Source organism: Saccostrea echinata, unplaced genomic scaffold (assembly GCF_033153115.1).
Source record: "Saccostrea echinata isolate AGI-Se365-2 ecotype Australia unplaced genomic scaffold, CSIRO_AGI_Sech_v1 ptg000044l, whole genome shotgun sequence".
Taxonomy (NCBI): domain Eukaryota; kingdom Metazoa; phylum Mollusca; class Bivalvia; order Ostreida; family Ostreidae; genus Saccostrea; species Saccostrea echinata.
The window spans coordinates 4,318,688-4,340,094 of NW_026889793.1; the positions used below are offsets into that span (position 1 = coordinate 4,318,688).

The 21,407-nt window shown below is 33.7% G+C and overlaps 1 protein-coding gene across 1 annotated transcript in view; it reads right to left on the reverse strand.

Annotated features, from left to right (window-relative positions):
- Window positions 1-21,407, reverse strand: part of LOC133201472 (uncharacterized) — a 59,136-nt gene that overhangs the window by 9,334 nt on the left and 28,395 nt on the right. The window contains exons 4-6 of the mRNA XM_061337274.1: window positions 10,179-10,664; window positions 3,392-3,646; window positions 1,142-1,381 (exon numbers count right to left, since the gene is read on the reverse strand). Of these exons, the coding sequence (XP_061193258.1) occupies window positions 1,142-1,381; window positions 3,392-3,646; window positions 10,179-10,664 (981 nt within the window). The remainder of the gene's footprint in view (window positions 1-1,141; window positions 1,382-3,391; window positions 3,647-10,178; window positions 10,665-21,407) is intronic.

Here is a 21,407-nt window from a genome sequence, read left to right on the forward strand (position 1 = left end):
TGACAATATTCAGAATCAAAAGTGGCGGCCGCTGTCGGCCATCGTAAGTTTTACCACAGTGTATTCATTTTTGAATATCATTAGATAAAAAATTCAAGTATTTGTATATTACTGCTTGTTGCGTTTCTTTTGCGTTTCAGCATACTAACACCTCTTAAATACGGCTGATCGTTTCCTCTGTAAAGAAACGAACTTGGTCACCATGTCTCGATTAAGCTGTTCCATTTAACACCAGAGGGTCAATTTGTTTGTTTACTTGTGTATCGATCGCAATAGAATGCTTACGATTTGAACTTTCGTTGGGTTAAAAATATCCCTTAATTATTTATAAATTTGTTTGCAACATATATTTATAAATTTTTATGAATGTAAAATAACAAAATAAGTTGTCTATTCTGTTGCTTTATTTCTAGTAAATTTACGGATTGTAAATGTTTTGGGGAGGTCCGTGGAACAGGACCATGTAGCTATAAAAAAACGACATTTGTCAGTTGTTTCGGCAACACACAGTACTTAGACAGCGGAAGACGAAACATCGATATGATCTCAATAAGTATCAGATTCTACAGTGAAATATCTTATTCTTTTCAACTGTACAGGTCTGATGTGTGTTTCTGATATGATGATTGTTAAATGACGTTCGTGATTTATTGAAGAACAATGTCCGCGGTATATCTTTGATATTGGGCACTAACTGTAGTAGAATTAAAAATACATGTAGATGTCAATTTAGAAAGAGCTGTCAATAAGAAAATTTAAGGAATGATACGAACTTGGGTTTCTCTACCCAGGCATATGTGAGAAGTTAAAGTTTACATTCTTATTAACGTTAACAGATTAAAAACACTTTAAAATCAACCATTGAAAATAAAACTACTACAAAAGTACTGCATTTCAAAAACTGAATCTTTGCTGTTTAAGAAACACAACGCGCAAGTAGAAGAGAAAAAGAGACGTGACAACAAATTGAAATGCTTTTGCCTCCTAAATGCACATGCATCTTTCTGGATCTGTTGTAGAAAGGATTAACGTTTTAAATACTTATTATGAAGACATTTTAAGAATTTGATGCAAGACATACATACATTTATAAATAGGTATAAAACAAATGTAAAAAAAAAAAGATCTGCAAAATTTATACCTCCATATGTCCATTCAGAGAAAACGCTTCCATCTTGATCACATACACTTTTATCCACCTTCTGGTCAAGACGTTTAGAGGCGTCCACCACCACAACATAGAAAGCTCTCCTGGTCAGGTAAATCTGGTGACAGGCGTAGTAGGCAGACTGTCCTCCAAAGTCAAAGAATGTCAGAGTCTTTGATTCAACATTTGTTGCATTTGCTTCTTTATTTCTGTGATCCATATATCTTGTTTTCACTGTAAACGTATTCAGGCATTCAATAAATTGTTGTCAAGTATTATCTGTTATTTCAATCATTGTTATCTTACCTAATGAACTGCAGATATATTGTATAGTATATGGTATAAATTGTTGTCAAGTATTATCTGTTATTTCAATCATTGTTATCTTACCTAATGAACTGCAGATATATATATATTGTATAGTATATGGTATAAATTGTTGTCAAGTATTATCTATTTTAATCATTGTTATCTTACTCAATAAACAGCATTAAAATTACTTGCAATATCATTAGTTGGGAATCAATCAGCATTGTTCGAAAGCACACTACAACTAAAATTAGAAATAAATCACCAGCAGTACCAACATTTAAACCAAAAATCCATTCCAAGCTTTATGTATTTTGTTCATAAAAACTAGAAGTATAGATCAACCGGATTTTTAATTACAGTGCCGAAAATCAAAATCAATATTATCTCTACTACCTTTAATATTACCAGCATCAACAGAATTTTTGGTTACCTTGATTTTAATAAATAAGTATCCGACAAAGTAATCATTTTAGTCAGCCAGCTAACTAAACTAGAGATACTAAGAGCAATGAGCTAACAAAATTATACCCCCGGCTCCCATATGTATAAAATGGCAAAGTCCATGTTTTGCTATGGGAGACCCGAAATATGTGTCCGATCGAAAAGTAAAATAGGAGATGCACAATGACACTTTGTAACAAAGATTCTTTGAAAGTATAATTTTATTTTATTAAGTGGTATAAGAGGAGTTGTGGATAAGAGATGGGTATCCCTCAATATTAAAGAAAGAACGTCAGTGTCTTTGTTTTGCTGTGGGAAACTCTAAATATGTGTCCGATCAAAAAATGAAATATATTTTAAAAGTGGTGCACAATGACAATATGTACTAAAGATTCTGTGAAATTAAAACATTTTTGTGACGTCATTCTTTTGTTTCTATCTCATATTTCAAAGAATGTACTAGCTATAGTCAAATATTATTTTCAGGAGTACATTATATCTATTTCTGTGTGAAACAAAGGATGACGTCACTTAGCTTTTACACAACGAATGAATAAGGCAACAAATAGACGAAAAATATGTATTTTATCAACATCAACATTAGAAATTACTTAAATATTTTACTCATATATAAAGCGATTATACTAATCAATTTAAGTGACTTCACGAAATTGTTAATAGTCGTTTACAATGCGTTTAAAATTGTTTTTAATTGATGCAAAAGCGATTTTCATTGAATTTTTACAGTACAGTTTTAAATTTTATAGAGGACCCCCTCCTTTTTTTTTTTTTTTTTTTTTTTTTTACCAATTTTTGGAAATCAATGCTTTTTAGAAGTGAAAATTAACTTTTCCTTTTCAACATAAACATTACAGTTGTTTTTCCTCTTGGCATAATCTTAAAATTGAAAAAAAAGACTGTTTACCACAATGACCGATCAATGAGTGTCTTTAATTTTTAAGCCCCCGTAATCGAAGATTCGGGGGCATATAGTATTTGCTCTGTCGGTCCGTCTGTCTGTCTATTTATCCGCATAAACTTTAAAACCTTGTACATGGCTTTTGAATAGTTGGAGCTATGGCTTTCATATTTCAAACGGGTATTCCTTGCGACAAAATTTTTTTTTTAGTACCAAAATATTTTATCTCTTGACCATAAAGTTTGACCCACTTTTGCAAAATTTTACCAAACTTTTACCTTGGCCATGACTTCTGAACGGATAGTGCTAAGGCATTCTGAATCTTGACCTTTGATTTTGACTTGCATTTGAAAAACTTTAACCTTAGCCATGATCTGTCATGCGGGGGCATCAGTGTTTCCCAAACACATCTTATTTAAAAATATTTCCTGTCAATATTTCCTGTCGGATCTCACTTTTTTCAATTTCTTCCCCTCATGTTTACATTTAAATGGGAAGAAAGAAAAGGGTCATATTATTTCATATTTGCCAAAGTTCTAAAGCAGATTACATTTAAATTACTAACATCCTACCTTTTAATGATTTTGTTTTATCATCTACATCAAATATTTCCTCATGCACCTCCAATCCTTCAGTAGATTTTACTTCCTTAATCTTTCTTTCACTATAACCGAGAAGACGGTTAAGTAGCGTGGTCTTTCCTGCCCCGGCACATCCTACAATCATCCCCCGGGCGTGATGTTCAGTCTTTGTTCCTCTCTTAGCGTGTTCGACATACCGCTCTCTGGCCACCTGCTCCCATACAAGTATTTCTTCTGGGACTCCCACTGAAAATAACTATCAATGATTACATTTTTTTCAAGATCACGTATTTTGATAAATTTGATAATTTAAGCTATTCAAAAACAGTCCTTTTTATCAAAACGGTCAGTATTGCATCCATTTTTAAAATATCTTATTTGAACAACGAGAAAAGATTCTTCTGGCTATGTTATTATTTATTATCGTATCATTATCTTTACCTTTTACTCATTTGACCTTTCTTTTTGTGTTCTGTTCAATTGTTGTTTTTAATAGTGCAACCTTGTTCGAAATAATTTTTCTGTAGTATTCAAAGGGTACTAATGAGTTTAAAGGAGTGTTTTCCAAGTAGCACAGATTTAAATATATTCATACAATGAACCTGGTTGTTTACATCAATCGTGTTATAAATGCCTTGCTAACCAATAAATAAAAGAATGAAACGTTTGGAAGAATTTTTAAGACAAAGGATATTTTTAGCATATATCAATATCGGGTTTACAATGAAAGGAGAGGAAGGGATTGTGTATGTCTCCTATTTTAATATCTTCAATAAGGTAGAAGTACATGGAATACAAAGTAAATTTATATCAGCAATTGGATATTATAGTTTTATAATTTTATCAAAGCAATTTTTTAGGGTTTAGACTATTGCAAAAATTATATTTCTTTTAATTTCAAATGACTTCGAAATTATATTTGTTCAATAAGTATGTTTTTTCCCCTTTTGATTAAGAGGGCTGGGTGGTTGTGGCCATTTTCAGACTATATTGATCTCCTTTAGAAGAAGAGCTCTATATAAAGATATACAAAAATGATCAAATTTTAAAACTAAAATGTATGAAATTTTTGTTTTCTAAATGGTAGTTGACAGCTTAAGATATCATATCTAAAAAATTAAGTTATATCTGATGGTTAATTTGTTGACCCCCCAGCCTCCTTAAGGTCTTCCGTTTCCAATGAAAGACCTTATTGTTTACGTTTGGTTTTGTTTTCCATATTATAATCATTTTTCTGCCAACCGATTTTGTGCACGCAATATCTCAAAAAGCCTGGGCCGATTTACATTAAACTTTCAGATGTAAAAGACATTCAATTGATCTTGATTGGTTATTTTGTTTTCTGATGAAATCACTTCCGGTTGTGAGATATGTACGATTTTCTGATTTCAGAGGGTCGGATTGTCGTAGAAACTCCTCCTAAACGACTTAAGATATTGAGTTAGGATTTTCAGAGTGGGTAGAAGAATGATTGTAGATGTGCAATTTTGCGTCTTTTTGCGCCTTAGCTCACCTGGGCTCAGAATCAAAATAGGCTCACAATATCGTGCAAAATTTAACGAATTTTCTGTATCTTCTTATCTGTAGACATTTTGTTAAAAGATACAGTAGAATTTTTTTTCAAGAACTTAAGATACTTCATTTGATATGAAGAAAGATGGCCTGCCTCCTCAAATTAGGGGCTTAGAGGGGCAAAAGTCTATTATCTATAACTCTTTAACAATCAATATTTTGTTATAACTTACTGAAACAAAAATGTTTGTATTTACAATCTGCAACAATATATTCTAAAAATTTGATCATATGTAAGGTATATGTAATTAGGGGCCATAAGGGGACAGGATGCCAAATGTTTGACACTTCATATCCCCAAAAGGGTAAATTAAGCAATATTGAACAAAAGATATTTCGAATAATATTTTAAACAATATTCAACTTTCAATTTTTGCACAACGGCCACATTAAGGACTTAGAGGGCTGGTCCCTAATTTTTTCTATTCTATATAGCTCGGAAACGAAAAGAAATTTCTGAATAAAACTTCAGAATTAAAGAAATTTTCATTTGATATGAAGAAAAAGGGGCTGACCCCTCAAATTAGGGGCTTAGAAGGGCCAACAGACTTCATCTATAACTCTTTAACATTAATATTTTGTAATAAATTACTGAAGCAATCTGAAACAATATATTCTAAAATTCTGATCATGTATTACGTAATTAGGGGTTATAAGGGGGGGGGGGCAGAATGCTAAATCTTTGACACTCTATATATAAAAAAGGGGGAAATATTGTGATAAGCAATATTGAACAAAAGATTGTCAGAATATTTTAAACAAAATACAACCTTTCAATTTTCGCAAAAGGGCCCCATTATGGACTTGAAGGGCTGGTTCCTAAATATTTCTATTCTGCATATCTCCAAAACGAAAAAAAAGCTTCTGAATAATTGTTGAACAAAAAGATGTCAATTTCTTACAAAGAAAAAGTGGCTGACCAAGCAAATTAGGGGCTCAGAGGGGCCAAATTCCTTCATCTTTAAGTCTTGAACGATCTATATTTTGTAATGCATTTCTGAAGCAAAAAATGTTCATATTAACGATTTGCAACTATAAAGAATAGAATTTTGATGATTATTTTTTGATATTATGTACTGGTAATAAAGGGCCAAAAGGAGCAAGAATGCTAAATCTTTGACGCTTTATAACCCGAAAATGGGAAGTATTCTTATAATGAATTCAGTATTAAACAAAAGATGTTCAGATTTATGGTCTTAACAATATGCAGACTTTCAATTTGTGCAAAACAGACCATTAAGGACTTGAAGGAATGTTCCCTAAATATTTCTATTCTGTATAGCTCGAAAAGAAAAAAAAACACCTCTGAATAATGGTTGATCATGAACAAAAAGTTTCGCATTATTTTCCAAATGAGTATAATGTGTAAAGAACAATCCTATTAAAAGGTTTCTGTGAAGATATAACCTTGGTAACCAGTGAAACTTTTCTCTTTTTTTGGCACGCATGGAAAACGAATTTAAGGAAACTTTATCCATTATTAAAGCTAGACTATTATTAACACTAGATATATATACAAAATAAAATTTAGTATCTTTGGATTTATTATTATGTCCCCCGAACGAAGTCGGGCGACATATTGCTATTGTACGCCTAAAAACCTTGTCCGGGAATTTTCTCGCAGATGGCTGGGAAAATCTTCCTGAAACTTTCCACAAAAGACGATCACTAGTTTTACTTGTGCAGTGGAGACTTTCAGTTTCAAAATGGCTACCGTTGCCATGGAAACGTGCGAAAAGTGACGAATTTTGTCCGGGAGTGTTCTCTCTGGTCCCTTGAACATTCATCATGAAACTTTACAGAAATGATGACCAGTAATTGTAGTTGTGCGATTTGCATTTAAAATTTTCAAATTGTCAGTTGTTGCCAAGGAAACAGAGGAAAAGTGAAAATTCTTTAACTTCGATTTTCTCACTAACTACTCAAGCAATCAGTTTGAAACTTAAATGGATGATTCCTTGCATTGTGTCAAAGTGATTTCTATTAAAAAAAAAAAAAAAAAACTGGAATTGGCCGCACACAGTTACCATAGAAACAAAACAGAAAAAAGGTATTATGCTCACATATGTTCTCAGAGGTGGCTTGGACAATCTTGATGAAACTTTACAAAAATTATAATTAGATACTCTAAGTGTGCAGTCAACATTCATTTTTTTTTCTAAATTCCTACCGTTGCCATGGAAACGGACGAAAAGTGAAAATTCTTTAATTTTTATTTTTCTCAGTAACTACGCAAGCAATCTTTTCAAAACTTTAGAGGTTTATTCCTTCTACTGGATCAAATTGTTTTCCTAAAAAAAAATTTGGAGCAGGTCCATCGCTTCAGCCATCGGAACGAAGTCGTATTTTGGTTCACCTTAGTTTTCTACTCGAGCGTTCTCGTACATGGCTTTCAAAATCATCATGAAACTTTACAGAAATAAAAATCACCAACCCTTGTTGTGCACGGGATATTTTATTTTTGCAAAGTTTGTCGCTGACGCCAGGTAAGGAAAAAGTTGCGGTCACGTGACCATTGTATGCTATCAGAAATTTCATTTAATCAAAGTACTGAAAGGACTGATACGAGTTGATGGTTGTCCAAGCTTAGCTAATAGGTATTGCTTTAGTGATGAAAAAATGAAATGTCTATTTAGAAACAGAAATTTAAATTTCCATTTGATTTTTGATGTCAATTTCATGACATGATGCAATGTATTTTAAAATCAGATAATACTTTATGAAATTATAAGTAAATTATAAGTAAACGATATTTCTTTCTTTTTACAGTATAATTATACAGGTTATACATTTATTGAGCATTGCTACCTTATTTTAAGAAATGAAATGAACTTGCACAACTATCATAAAAAAGTTCGGGGCGACATACGCTATTGCTTGCAATAGCAGACTTTCTAGTTTTGCCATCATTATTGCATGTTAGGTGATGTGTCAAGCAGGGATGGGGTAGTTGATAAAAGTAATTGTAATTGATCGAGTGTAATCAATTACATTTTTCAAAGTAATTGAAAGTAATTTGAAATTGACCATTTTTTTCAATTACTCGTAATTGAATATAATTAATTACAATGAAAAAAGAATAACTGTAATTTCAATTAATTACTTTTCGATTACATTTCAATTACTTTACATAATACACATTATGTGTATTTAATAGGAAAATATTTTCAACACAGTCACATTTTACAGTTATTTTAATTTATTCAAAGAGGCCCTTCTATTTTTCAAAATCTTATTTTTTTTTTATATCTCAGTAAATGAATTTGATATATTGGCTTGTTTATAAAAATATTGGTTTGTTTTATAATTATAATGCACATAAAGAATTAATACTAATTTAATGTTTGTCAAAAATTTTGTTCTACCTCTCATTGGTATAGGCATGAAACATTTCAAATTTTTGTTGCTTGATTATTAAAAAAGAATAGAAAATAATTTAATGTGTCATTAACACCTGCCTTGTTGCCCTTCAACTCGAGCTGTAAATTGCTATCAAAACAACTCTCCAAAATTTCATATAATTTTACACCATGCCTTGTTTAAATTCAAACATATGACCATTAGTGGTGGTTTATTAGATATTATGAAGAATGCTCTCCTATTTATATTTATTCAGAAAAGAGATAAATATTGATCACTATTTTAACATTTAAAGAGATCCTTATATACATGTATGCATTTAGTACCTGAAATAGTTATTACATAAAACAAGCATTATTTGTCAACATTTGCAATTTAAGGTGTTTAAGGTGTTTGCCTACCTGTAGCTGAAATAATTTGAGGGTATTTTATGGTTGATTCATAAACTCTTGAAAAATTTCATAAAGGCAGTCAATTAATTGATAAATGTACATGTAGGACAAGGCCTTTTGTTGATCAAACACACAAACATGACAGGCACCTGGCATTATTCATTTTTAATAATCCCCTATTTGTTCAAGATTTTTGAAAGTGAAACAAAAGTAATTGAAATGTATTTAATTACATTCTTCAAAGTAATTGAGAGTAATTAATTACATTTGTAAAAATCAATGTAACTTTAATTGCAAGTATTTGACAAAATTTTCAATGTATTTGAAAGTATTTAATTATTTCAAAGTAATTGACCCAAACCCTGGTGTCAAGCGCATTGTCATTTGTGTATGATCATAACGATATAATTCAAAATAAATTCACCTAAACTAAAATCGACGAGATATGAAACTTCTTTGCATGTGTAAATATGCTTAAAGTCTACTTTGCTATGACTTGACAGAACAGAATATGTCGCACTTTCTGAATTTGATGCAACGTGAATATTTTTGTTGATTTGCGCAACACCAATGAACGAATAAACATTTGGGAAGTGTAGTTCCGAATGAAATTCTCAAGCATATAAAGAAAAATGTATTTTTTATGCAACATGAAACTGATAAAGTTTTGCATCTCAATGTAAATTCATCAAAAAAAATGCCCCTTAATTCTTAAAACCTGTTATGAAACTTTACATGAAGCTGTCACTGTACAGTCAACAAAGTAGTACAGTGCGTTATGTGTACGCAAATATTTACATTAACAGAGGCCTCAACTGTGATCGTCCGAAGCCGATCACAAATGTGCCGATTCCAGTTTCTGTGGGAAGGAGCCATAGTTAAATATAACAAATAATTTGATACTTTGATTTACGATGAAACTTTACACTAGAACATTTTTTTGAGATTTCGAAACTTTAAATCTTATAAAGTCTATACCAATGCCGTAAAATTTGCCATTGGATATAAGAATTTGAATATAAAAATAATATTTCCATTTAATATCAAACATTTGCAAGTATATATTGAGAAAAAATAAAATATAACAATCTGAAATCCATAGTAACAAGATGTGTTTGTGAAACACTCTACCCCCGATGGTAACACAATTCTGGAGTGGGACGTAGCCTACAGTGCAATAGTTATGGCCTATGTTAAAGTTTTTCAGATGTAGGTCATAGGTCACAGTTGAGGTCACATGATCAAAAATTTCTGTACCAATGGAAAGGTTTTGTCAGAATGAACACTCATGTCAAATATTAAAGCCTTACCCTTGACAGCGCAATAGTTATGGGCTAGGTTAAAGTTGACAACAGACAGACAAACAAACAAACAGAATGAACATACTAGACAAAGAGCTGTCATACACATTTGGAGAAATGAAAAAAAAAGAAGAAAACTAAAGAAATACTTACAACGTTTACTGATACTGCCATGAATTCCCCTGTCAGGCACGGTACAGTGTGAAATGATGTCTAGCTGTAGTTTGTCTATGAAGAGATCGTACATCTTCTCTGGTCTGCGCGGTACATACAGACATCTCTCTCCATCACTCCTCTTATAATTCCAGGACCTGCAGTATTCTGATATCACGTCACGTGACGCCGTGGTCAGGAAAAACTCCAGATCACTATCCTCCACCAAACACTCCGTAACAAAGGCGTACATGACGTCATGACGGATATCGTCTGATTTTAGGGTTATCACACCATTATGTGTTTCTGTGATTCCAGCAGGAAGATCTACCCAGCCGTCATCAGTGATATCAGTGAAATATCTGTCTCTGATTTTGTCCCTTATGATTCTCTGTGATTGTTCATTGAGATTTAACTGATATTTCTCATTTAACAGTAAGGAGTACAGTAAACACCTTACATCCGGCGGATATGTATGGTATGTACCTGATAGAAAAAAAAATTAAAAATAAATTAAAAAAAAACGAAAGTTAACAACATTAAATTTATATATTTATCATATGTTTATTTACGAATTTAACCAAAAGTGTTTTTTTTTTTTTTTTTTTTTTTTTTTTTTTTTTTTTTACACAATAAGTGATCAACAGACTGGAACTTAATGATGCAAAAATGCCATTGGTTACGAATTGTTTTCGGATTATTACACTTCCACTAAAATTAGTACAAAAAATGCTACAGATGCAAATGACACAACGAAATGTTTCTTTCGCTATCAACGCACCATGCATCATCTGTAGAAGTCATCGGCATGATTTAAGGAGGCCGAGTCTAACTCGAGTGCGCATGACTTTGCGCAGTTTATTAATTTCGTAAGTATGGCATTACACATTTCCTAGTTTTTGTGACTTTAAAACAAAATTAACAGTATTTATAACGTCTATGGGTCTGAAAATGTGTTTTCAAGACAATGATTAGGAATAAACGCTGAAATGGCTATAACGACATCACAGTTATCCGGTTTTGTAAGCAATGCATGACGCTGAAGCATGACTCGCTTGAGTATTCAAGACGTATATGCACATTTTACTTAAAACTGTTGACAGAACATTAAAAGAAACATATCAGCAATCTAAATATATATATATATATATATATTTAAATCAAAATAATTCATCTGCGCCGATATATACACATGTGTATCGCAATATGGCATATTTAGAAGGTATTGGGCATTGAAAAAAACCCAAAAAACTTAAGTTTGTAATAATTCCTAGACCAACCTAGACGGTCAACTTTTTTGAAATTTCACAATTTGGTGACTTTTACCAATAACTTTCATGAAAAAGAAATCCCTAGAGCAGAACTACAAAAAATATGGGGAAAATGTGATAATTTTGACGCTTTTCCATCAAATTCCCATAGGGTCCAATAGTAAAATTTTACAACTTTTGAGATGGCCCCCTAAGAAATCGGGATGGTAAACATTCGATTATTTTATCTTAAAACAATTAATATAATAATAAAAATTCATACAAGAAAATTTATCAAAATATCTAGGATAGAAATAATTAGACTCGGCCTCGTAAAGGAATCATGATCAGCACGTGGATAGTTGCTGCCAATTTAATGCTTAGTATGATTATATATATTACGGTTAATTTTTTAAAAATCTTTTTAGAATTTGATATAAATATTTTCAAACTGTCTGCTATTTATAGGACGTGTGTATGTTTATGGAGTGCTGACTTAATTTAAACGAGGTTGTTTAAATCCTTTAACACCAACTTTTTAGTGAGTAGCATGCCTCGCTTTAAAAATTGACTGCACTCAGAGCAAGCTCTTGAGTAGCGAATAATTTGTGAGACATAAACATGATAAGCAGGTGACAGTGGAATATTACTACATAAGGAAAGTTGACGATGGAAAAGCTGAAGTCATCTCGTTTCTCATACAATATAGTTTGCCCTTATCGTTTATAATCAGTAAACCACCCAAATATAAATCTGTGGTGTCCTTTATTTCAAGTTCACTAGAATATATCGAGTCGACATATGAATGAAAATAACTACATGTATTGTTAACTGTAAAAAAAATAGTCGAAATATCTGAATGTTCAATTGAAGGCCACAGAGTGTGTTTTCCTCTTCTCATGTAGAATTTTTTTCATTGGAATATAAAAACAGGTCAGCTAATAAAGGATCACAATTAGTTCCCTTTGGGATTCCAACAGTTTGTTTGAAACTAGTATCTACACTTGTTGTGAATGCTTCGTGATTATTATGAATAATCATGGCTTTGTTATTCTTGAGGTTTTAAAAGATTTTCTCTTTCTATATTTTCGTATGTAAAACTTTGATTACCTAATGTGGGCCTATCCTATCCATGGGGTTCATGTTTCCAACATACTTGAATTTACACTACCTTGGGATGCTTACAGAGTAATAAGACTATAATCATTTCTTTGATGCTTTCGAGATTTTCAAAGATTTTTTCCTTCGTAAGTTTGATCTCCCGTTAAGTCCATATCATATCTCGGCGTTTATTTAAAGAATTTTGATTCTACGCTAAGAATATTCCAAATTAGTAAGACTTATCACGGCTTTGCTGTTCTTGATGAGAAAATTTCAAATATATTCGCCCATATATATTAATGTAATACTTTGACTTCTTCATTTGGCTCCACCCTTTTCCCCGGGATCATGATTTGAACATACTTAAATCTACACAATCTGAGGTTAATTGTTTTTTTTAATATGTCAAATCATGGTTTCGCTGTTCTTCCGATTTTTTAAGATAAAGTTCTCCCATAATTTCCCATGTAAATATCTGATTGCCTAATTTTGCCCTGTCCCATCCTCGGGGATCATAATTTTAACAAACTTGAATATGTACACTACGCAATGAAGCTTTCACATAAATTTGATCTTTGAAAGCTTAGTGGCTCTTGCGAAGTTTTTTTTAACGCCATTTCATTTTCCTCATTCCTTATAGAGGATGTGACCCTTCATTGGAAGAATTTAAGTTTCCTTTATACAGTGATGCCGTTTACGAAGGTTAGTTATATTTGGTAGAAGGTAAAGACGACAACGACATAAAACAGACATATTTTGATCGGATTTTGTTTGTTTGTTATTTAACGTCCCTCTTGAGAATTTTTCACTCATATGGAGACGCCACCACTTGCCGCTGGAGAGCAGCAAATTTAGAACTATACTCGGCACTCTGGGTCATTGAGCAGTGAGGGATCTTTTTCGGGCCAGCACCTACTGTGACACGGGACCTCGGTTTATACAGTCGCATCCGAAGGACGGGTCTCCACGTCCCACAGTGGGATTTGAGCCTTTGGCTCCAGTGAACTACCTAGAGGCCCATGAGCCAAAATGCTCACCTAGGCCTGAGTCATTTTGGCCTTGCTATTTCTCATTAACAGATATTTTTTGTAAAATAAATATTTCTTTGTTAAACTTTATGGCTTTGATTTAAGCAAACTTACTGGTAAATCGAAACTACCTGAGGATGCTTCCATATTGATCGATTAAATATTCCTATGCTGTGATTGCAGTTTCTTAAGCTAGAGGTTTTGTTTTCTATATACTCCTATTTAAAATTGAAATCGCCCTTTGTGGCCCTTGGGAGGTAGGGTATAAGTCATAAAACCACGCCAAACACCAACTGATCAGCAAAATTCGTTTATTTTTCATGGAAAATCAGTAAACGTTGATTAAATTTTTTCCCATGCATTTACCACTTTTATATTTTGCGTATTAAATTATTAGCTAAAAATCTTTGTCCATAATTAAATCCGTGTTGGTTATTGAATGAGAACAGTATTCAATTTTTTTTGAAATAGTAAGTGCGGAAATAAAAATGCAACGTTAGCATAGTACATGATTTCACACAGTATTTACGTAGGTACATGTAACAAATAAACAGCTGTTGTATTTCTTTTAAATGTGAACAAAAACAAATTCATACACGATAAAATCCAAATCTGTTCATAATTTAAAATAAAAAGTTTTTTTATATGTTTGTGCCCTTTTGGGACCCGTTCCGTGTCCGGGATTTCATCGGTTGCATGGTTCAGAATGTGCTACGTACAAAGTTACAATTTCTCAGTATTGTGCATTTGATGGTGACCTGATAAATGGTAAATACATCTTTCAATAATCTCTTATGTTAGCATGCATTTTAAAGTAAAAAGGCCTTTATATTACAAGTAACTATTACTATTTTAATTTGTGATGGTAGTAGTCCGAATGATTGTTGAAAAAATGCCATTTACGATTTCGGTTTACTTTACCATTTTTTTGAGAATCATCGTGTCCCTTTATGACTTTTGTTCTTTACGGAGTGTCGAATCACCGTGCGTGTCCAAATTTACCCTAACGCCGTACTGTGCACAACTCACCCTTAAAAAAAAACTCAACAGTCATTAGCAACTATTACAGACAGAAAGAAAAACTAGATGAGATCTCGTTGCGAGCAACGAATAGGTCTTCCGTTAGAATTCTAATAAGATCTTGATTGGAAAATTTTGATTGATAAAACAAAGTAAAACAACTCTAAAGTCAAAGAAATATTCATATCAATTCTTCAAAATATGTTTAGCAACACATAAAAGAGCAAAATCTATCAATTTCAACAACTTCCGGTCTTTTCATCCACTTCCGGTATGACCGGAAGTACTTAAAATGACCTTTAATTAACTCCTCACTGAGTGTGAAGGAATCAACCCTCAAAATGAGCATTTTTTCGACTACTTCCGGTTTGATAGAGATAACTTCCGGTGGAAATAATATGACTCGAAACTGTCTATTTTCCTTTATTATGAACATTTCAAAAAGAAAAAAAAAAAAAGAAAAAATGGCATATTTTTAAACTACTTTCGGTGGACAACGGACGTCACGGCGCAAAAAAAAAAAAAAAAAAAAAAAAACAAAAACAAAAAAACAGAAAATTCAAATCTACAAGTCACAATCTATCATCCCTGAAAGTTTCAATACTCAATCTCAAAGCGTTTTTGAGAACATTGGAGGAAAAAATTGGTCGTATCTTGCGACCAGAAGTGACGAGTAGGTCTTCCGTTCGATTTCTGATGTATGAGGGTCTTTGATAGGTGAAAAAGCAAATATAATTCTTGAGGGAAATGTCACCTCTTATCTTGGAGTCCCCCCAACGTTGAATTTTCAGTGTAACAAAGTTTCTATGTAAAGTGACGAAAAATTAACCTTTTAACCCCCCCCCCCCCCGGGGGAACACGGACTCCTTGTAACATGGTAATGTGTATTTGGGGGTGTTTTTATTTTATAATTTAGATTGGGCTCAGGTGCCCATTTATCTCTCTCTCTCTCTTCCCGTGTTTCGCCAAGATGGGTGCAGGCCATGATGTGAGAGCTGCGTAATATTGTAATATGTCTAATCAATTGTTTCTAATAATTTCGCTCACCCTTGGGAGTGATGATAGGCCTGTAATAAATACAACCACTGATATTCGGACAACTAGGGTGTACAACATCAGAGCTCTGGGGCTATACCGAGCAATGACCAGGTCCTGACCTGGATAAAGGAAGTACAGACCCAATTGACTCAGATACTTGTAGGGAAGTCAGAGGGAAGGCACTACCTGGAATCAAGGTCTAGGGAGGATTGCCAAAGTACTTTAGTGAGCAGGCACAATACAACCCCCTTGTGTATTCCCACAGGGAATTCTGCGTCAGGTGTTCCCACTTATGCGACTAGTGTACCCAGCAACACTCAGGTTACATGTACCAGAAGCAGTGTAGTTTTCTCACTTGGGGTCAATCTGAGCAGAGTAATAAAAAGGGACAGTGTGGGGATTCCTTTTCAAGTGGGTATGGCGGTAACCCAGTGGTAGTTTCTTCCAGTCAAAGTGTCTGTCAGGGGAGTGGGGTTAACCATGCCTTGGGCATTAAGAAGGTTAAGACACAGTTACACAACAGTAAGGGGTCAGTGCCCGGGGCGGGGTCTCTGTATAGTATTGAAGGTTTACCTCTTCCGTGTATGTCAGATTACTCTATGCCTCAAGAGGCATATGCACATACAAGTAGGAAATCCCCCGGGACTCAGAGTTACTCATGTTCTGCCTCGGGACAGATGTATCTTAGGGGTCAGACAGGAATTAAGGCTCTGCCAGTTGTCAGTTTGGGGAGTCCAGTTGTGGAGCTTGGGCCAAAAGAGAGAAATGTTTTAGGTGCTTCTCTATGTGGTAGGGAAAATTCTACTCTAGGGGTCATCTCCTAGTGACTCATTAAGGTTTGGGCGTAATATTCCAGCAAAAGCTAAGAGTCTAAAGTACACTGGTAGCTTAGAGTGGGGTTTGTTTTATGCTAAATTTAGGACTTTGGCTAGATATTATAGATGGAACGATGATGACAGTCTGTTAGCTCGTAGCATTTCGGTAGAGGGACCTAAACTCAGATATTTTCACCTTCTCTCCTGGCGTGGTGAGTATATGACTTTTGGCGAAATAATGTCCCGGTTTGAACAGCGGTTTGGGAAAGGCACACTGGAAGTTGCCTCACAGGTTGAGTTTCACTCTATGACTCAGCAGGCGGAGGAGAGTTTAGAGCAGTGGAGTGATCGTGTCATGGACACCGCGCAACGTGGTCTAGGGGCGAGAGTCCCCGGACAAGTGCCACAAGAGCAGGCAGTCCTGCAGTTCGCGATGGGCTGTCAGGATGCACGAGCCGGTAGGAGACTGATAGACAGTCCTCCTGTAAATTTAGATGAAGCTGTGCAGCGTGTTAAGACATATTAGCTAAGCCGCCAAGCCCTTGTCCCTTAGCATACAGGAGTGCGCTCTGTCTCCTTTAGCAGTCGTTTTTAGAGGTGGACCAGTCAAAGTCTCCCCCTCGAGCTCCACATAAGGCGTCTTTTAAAACCAGTAGTCACCAGAACTCGCCGAAGTTAGGGCAAAGTTCTAGTGATAAGTTGGAGCGTAGTTACAAGAAAAAAGCCTCTCAAGGCAGGCCAAGGGATTCTTTTCACAGGCCACGCAAGCAACAACGATGGTCTGGTTTTTGCTTCAAATGCCATCAGCCTGGGCATTTCCGCCGTGAATGCCTAGAACGATTTAAGTCTGAGTCCTCTACTTCTTCAAATCAGAGTGGTCAGGCAGGGAGTATTAAGAACAAGTCGGAGTCGCCGAACATACCCCAGGCCTCCGCAGGCCAGGACCGGAGCAAAAGAGGCGAAAAACCACAAGGTGTCGCTGTGCAGGGCTGGGAAAACTGATTCCACCAGACTAAGTAGAATGATCTTGCCCCTTGCTCTTTGAGCGGGGTCAACCAGGACTAGTATCTGTTGTCTTTATTTTCAAGTTGACGTTTAGTGTCCTGTTAGTCCAGATTTCAGAAAGTGTGCTGTGTTTCGAAGTCAAGGGAGGATCCATGCTGGCGTGTTTGCTAATACCGCCTGTAGCAGCTATTCTGGAGGAACCAGAGCCTGTGTAGAACTGTTTAGTTTGATAAACAAACCACAATTTGGACAGTTATTGTTAAAGAAATTTATTGTGGATATTATATATGCAATCAATTTGCATTGTAAATCACAGGAGTACTTTCTTTTGGATAATGTTTTGCATACTTTTGTAATGTAAATGGCCTCCACCTTGTGGAAATGGGGACATTCCTCCACAAAATGGGGGGATGTAGTGTATTTAGGGGGTGTTTTATATTATAATTAAGATCGGGCTCAGGTGCCCATTTATCTCTCTCCCTTCCCGCGTTTCCACCAAGACGGGTGCAGGACATGATGTGAGAGCTGCGTAATATTGTAATATATCTAATCAATTGTTTCTAATTAATAGACTATTTTTACTGAAAGTGATTTGACTGTCTTCATTCTTTCGGAAAATCACTTTAGTAATAAGAGTCATGCGTCTGAAGAAAATTGAATTAGGAAAGTACCTTGTCATAATCACCCCCTCCCCCATGAAATAAGGGGAAATAAGGTTTAAAGATAACATTAACGTTTAAATCAATGTCTGATTTTGTAAATAAATTTTTACCTTACTGTATTCATTTTTGGATGTTATCTTTAAACTTTAGAAAGTAACACATAACTCTTAAAACACCCCCCCTCCTTCCGACCATTCAATTTCAGCGTGCTAGTCCGCCATGTACAACAACTGCAGCTCGATTTCTACGATGCATTAGGTTTATCAATCTCTTGATCTGAGCGAAATAAATATTCTGAGGCATTTTTAAGTTTCTGTTTTTCAGATACTGAGGTCGAATATTCTCTAACGTGGCGTAGTGTAGTAACCCTTGGACTTCCGGTCAAAGATCTGACATTCATACTTACGAAACACATGAGCCTGATGAGTCGTTATGTAGTGCATATTTGCATATGCAACTCTCCTTTACTTTTATTTTGAGAATTTCCATCAAGATCAATGGAAATGCGTGCTTTTAGTCATTTTGAGGAAATATTGGGAAAAGAAAGAAGGATTTTTTTGGAATATTAGTGCAATACTTTTGATTAACAGCTACATACCCTTGAAAACCGAAATTATTGTCAAATTATCTCTGTACAATAATAAAATGGATTGTTTCTGCGCATGCGCATAAATATGCAATGATCAACATATGACGTGACCCTATCCCCCCCCCCCCCCCCTTTCCGATTCTCCTAACCAGACACACATACACACACACATGCACTTCTAATTGGCTAACCAATGTACACATGCACATCGTACATACATATCAAGAGCTTTTAATGGACCCATGGCCAATCTTTGGTAATCATGAATGTCAGTGATGGATATATAATACAGACTGATAAACAGATATGTCGATCAAATTTAAGTTAATGTTTTATATTACCGTATATACTCGCCTATAAGTCGGTCCGTCTATAAGTCAGTTGTATTTTTTTAACTTATATTAGAGGGCTTGAAACTCTAAAAAACCCAATCTTTTTATAACTCGCCTATAAGTCGGACATAGAGTTTTGGACCAAAATTTAACTCCCAAAAAGCCGACTTATAGGCGAGTATATACGGTAAGTATTCCATAAAAATGTTAGAAACAGAGTTTAAAATATATACAATTAGATTTAGTAATGTCCGTTAAAGCCGTAACATTTGACTAATAGTCATAGGTCTGTCTGTTTAGTAAATCGAGTTTCCCCACTGTTATATGTTTAAATCAATTATGCTTTTCTGTCTCTTTCAGTGTTCTTACGATGTGATTTTGACATGAATTTAATTTGTTAAAGTTTAAATAAGGATTAATATGGACCAAGAAGTCTCCCTAGATTTTAAAACTTCTCCCTAAACTTCTCTGAAGGAGGTGATGTCTTCCTAAATTTTTGGGTCTAGATTGGTCCCTGAGTTTAAAAAAAAATGTTTTTTTCTGTATTTACCAATTTAAAAAAAAACTTATTTAAAAAAAAAAAAAATTAATCTTCGGTCGCGCATGGGTTTTTGGCGGAAGCCTTTATTTCAATAAAGGTGTCATACGCGAAATCTTCCTAAAAAGAGGATTAACAGAACGATGCGTTTCAAATGTAGTGGGTGTCATTTCCAGGTAATTTTTAAAATTGTTATTATATTAGTTTTTTGTTCCCTTCTTACATTTATGCAAAGTATTTTGATAGTTGTATTAAAAACTTTCCTTCGATCTTGAAACCATACAGATATAAATTTTAAAATTGCTGGATTAAATTCATCGCTAAAATCTTGGATCCCCTAATCCAATGTCTATTTGATAAGTCAAATTCTTTAAATACAACAATACAACAATTTCCTAAATGGCTGCTTTAGACAGGCGTGAACTGACGGACTCATAAAGAGATGATTGAAGTGGTTATGATGTACTTGGCATTGGAGTAATTTAACGTGAAAGATTTAAAATCAGTTTGGAAATTCATTTTTTGCTTTAAAAAAATAATAAATTACAATGAAAACATAGTTGAGTTCCATATTTGCCACTGCATTGGTATTTCACATTTCTACAAACATGCATTAATGTATTTTGAGAAAATGACATCGGAAATAGTTTCAAGCTAAAGCACAAAAGAGCTGTTTTCAAGTATAGTGTGATTGTTTTGGTTTTCATAGTATATACATGTAGAAAAGCAAAATTTTAGGAACAAAGGGTAAACTACATTTTGATATTTTGATATGACTGTCTTGAAATACGGAGAATTAACTCTCATATTTTGTACATTTTTGTGCTTAATAAGAATGCATGGGACTTATGTTATCTTTCTTTCTTCGACTCATATACTACAGATCTGAAAGTATTTTGATACTATAATGATTCAAATGATTAAATAAAATATCAATTTAGTTGAAAAAAAAAAAATCTAAATGGGTCTGCTTTTGGCAAAAAAGAAAATTAAGAGGGAGAGGGATTATTTTTTTTTTAATTGTATTGAATGTATGTCTCCTAACACCATACAATTATAACTAGTTCCTATTGTGATTCATAACCAGAAAGTTTTATTTCATGCAAAATATCGACGTGTGTGTAAAGGTTGACTTTTGAGTTGTGTGTGCATGGAGCTAGTTTATTCAACAACAACAACAACAAAAAGAAAAAAAGGAAAAAAAGATTTAAAAAAGATTATAAAAATAAAACAAAAATAATTGACGTACCATGGGTAAACTTTGTTAGTGTTACTAAAGAACTGCGAACGATAATATTATTCTGCCGCCTACCTCAAAGTCAATTTTCAAAAGTGCATATTTGAATGACTTTTAATATTGATATAGATATTTATATGAATTTTCGCAAAACATAACTTATTTGGGAAAACAAAGAGAGATAATTCTATAATTTTGTTAAAAATTTGTGCTTTTCGCTATAGAAATCAATGGAAAACAGAAATTAAAAAAAAAAATTACCCCCCCTCCCTGTGAAACAAAAATTCATTTAACAGGTATTAAAAAATTGTTAATTAACAAATTCATATACTAAAAAAGATTTTGTTGTTTCAGGGGGACATATGTTTACAGACAAAAAAAAAAAAAAACAAAAACAAAAACAAAACAAAACAAACAAACAAACAAACAAACAAATATTGTATGTTATCAATCATATATGTTTAACATTACATAACTTAAACATATAAAAGATTTAAGAGACATTTATCCATATCTAAGAATGTCTAAAAATCGGATGCCTGATTTCAATGGAAAACATCGTCTACCCCCTTTATAAAAAAGAGTTGAAATTAATAGTAAGTAACTATTTGACA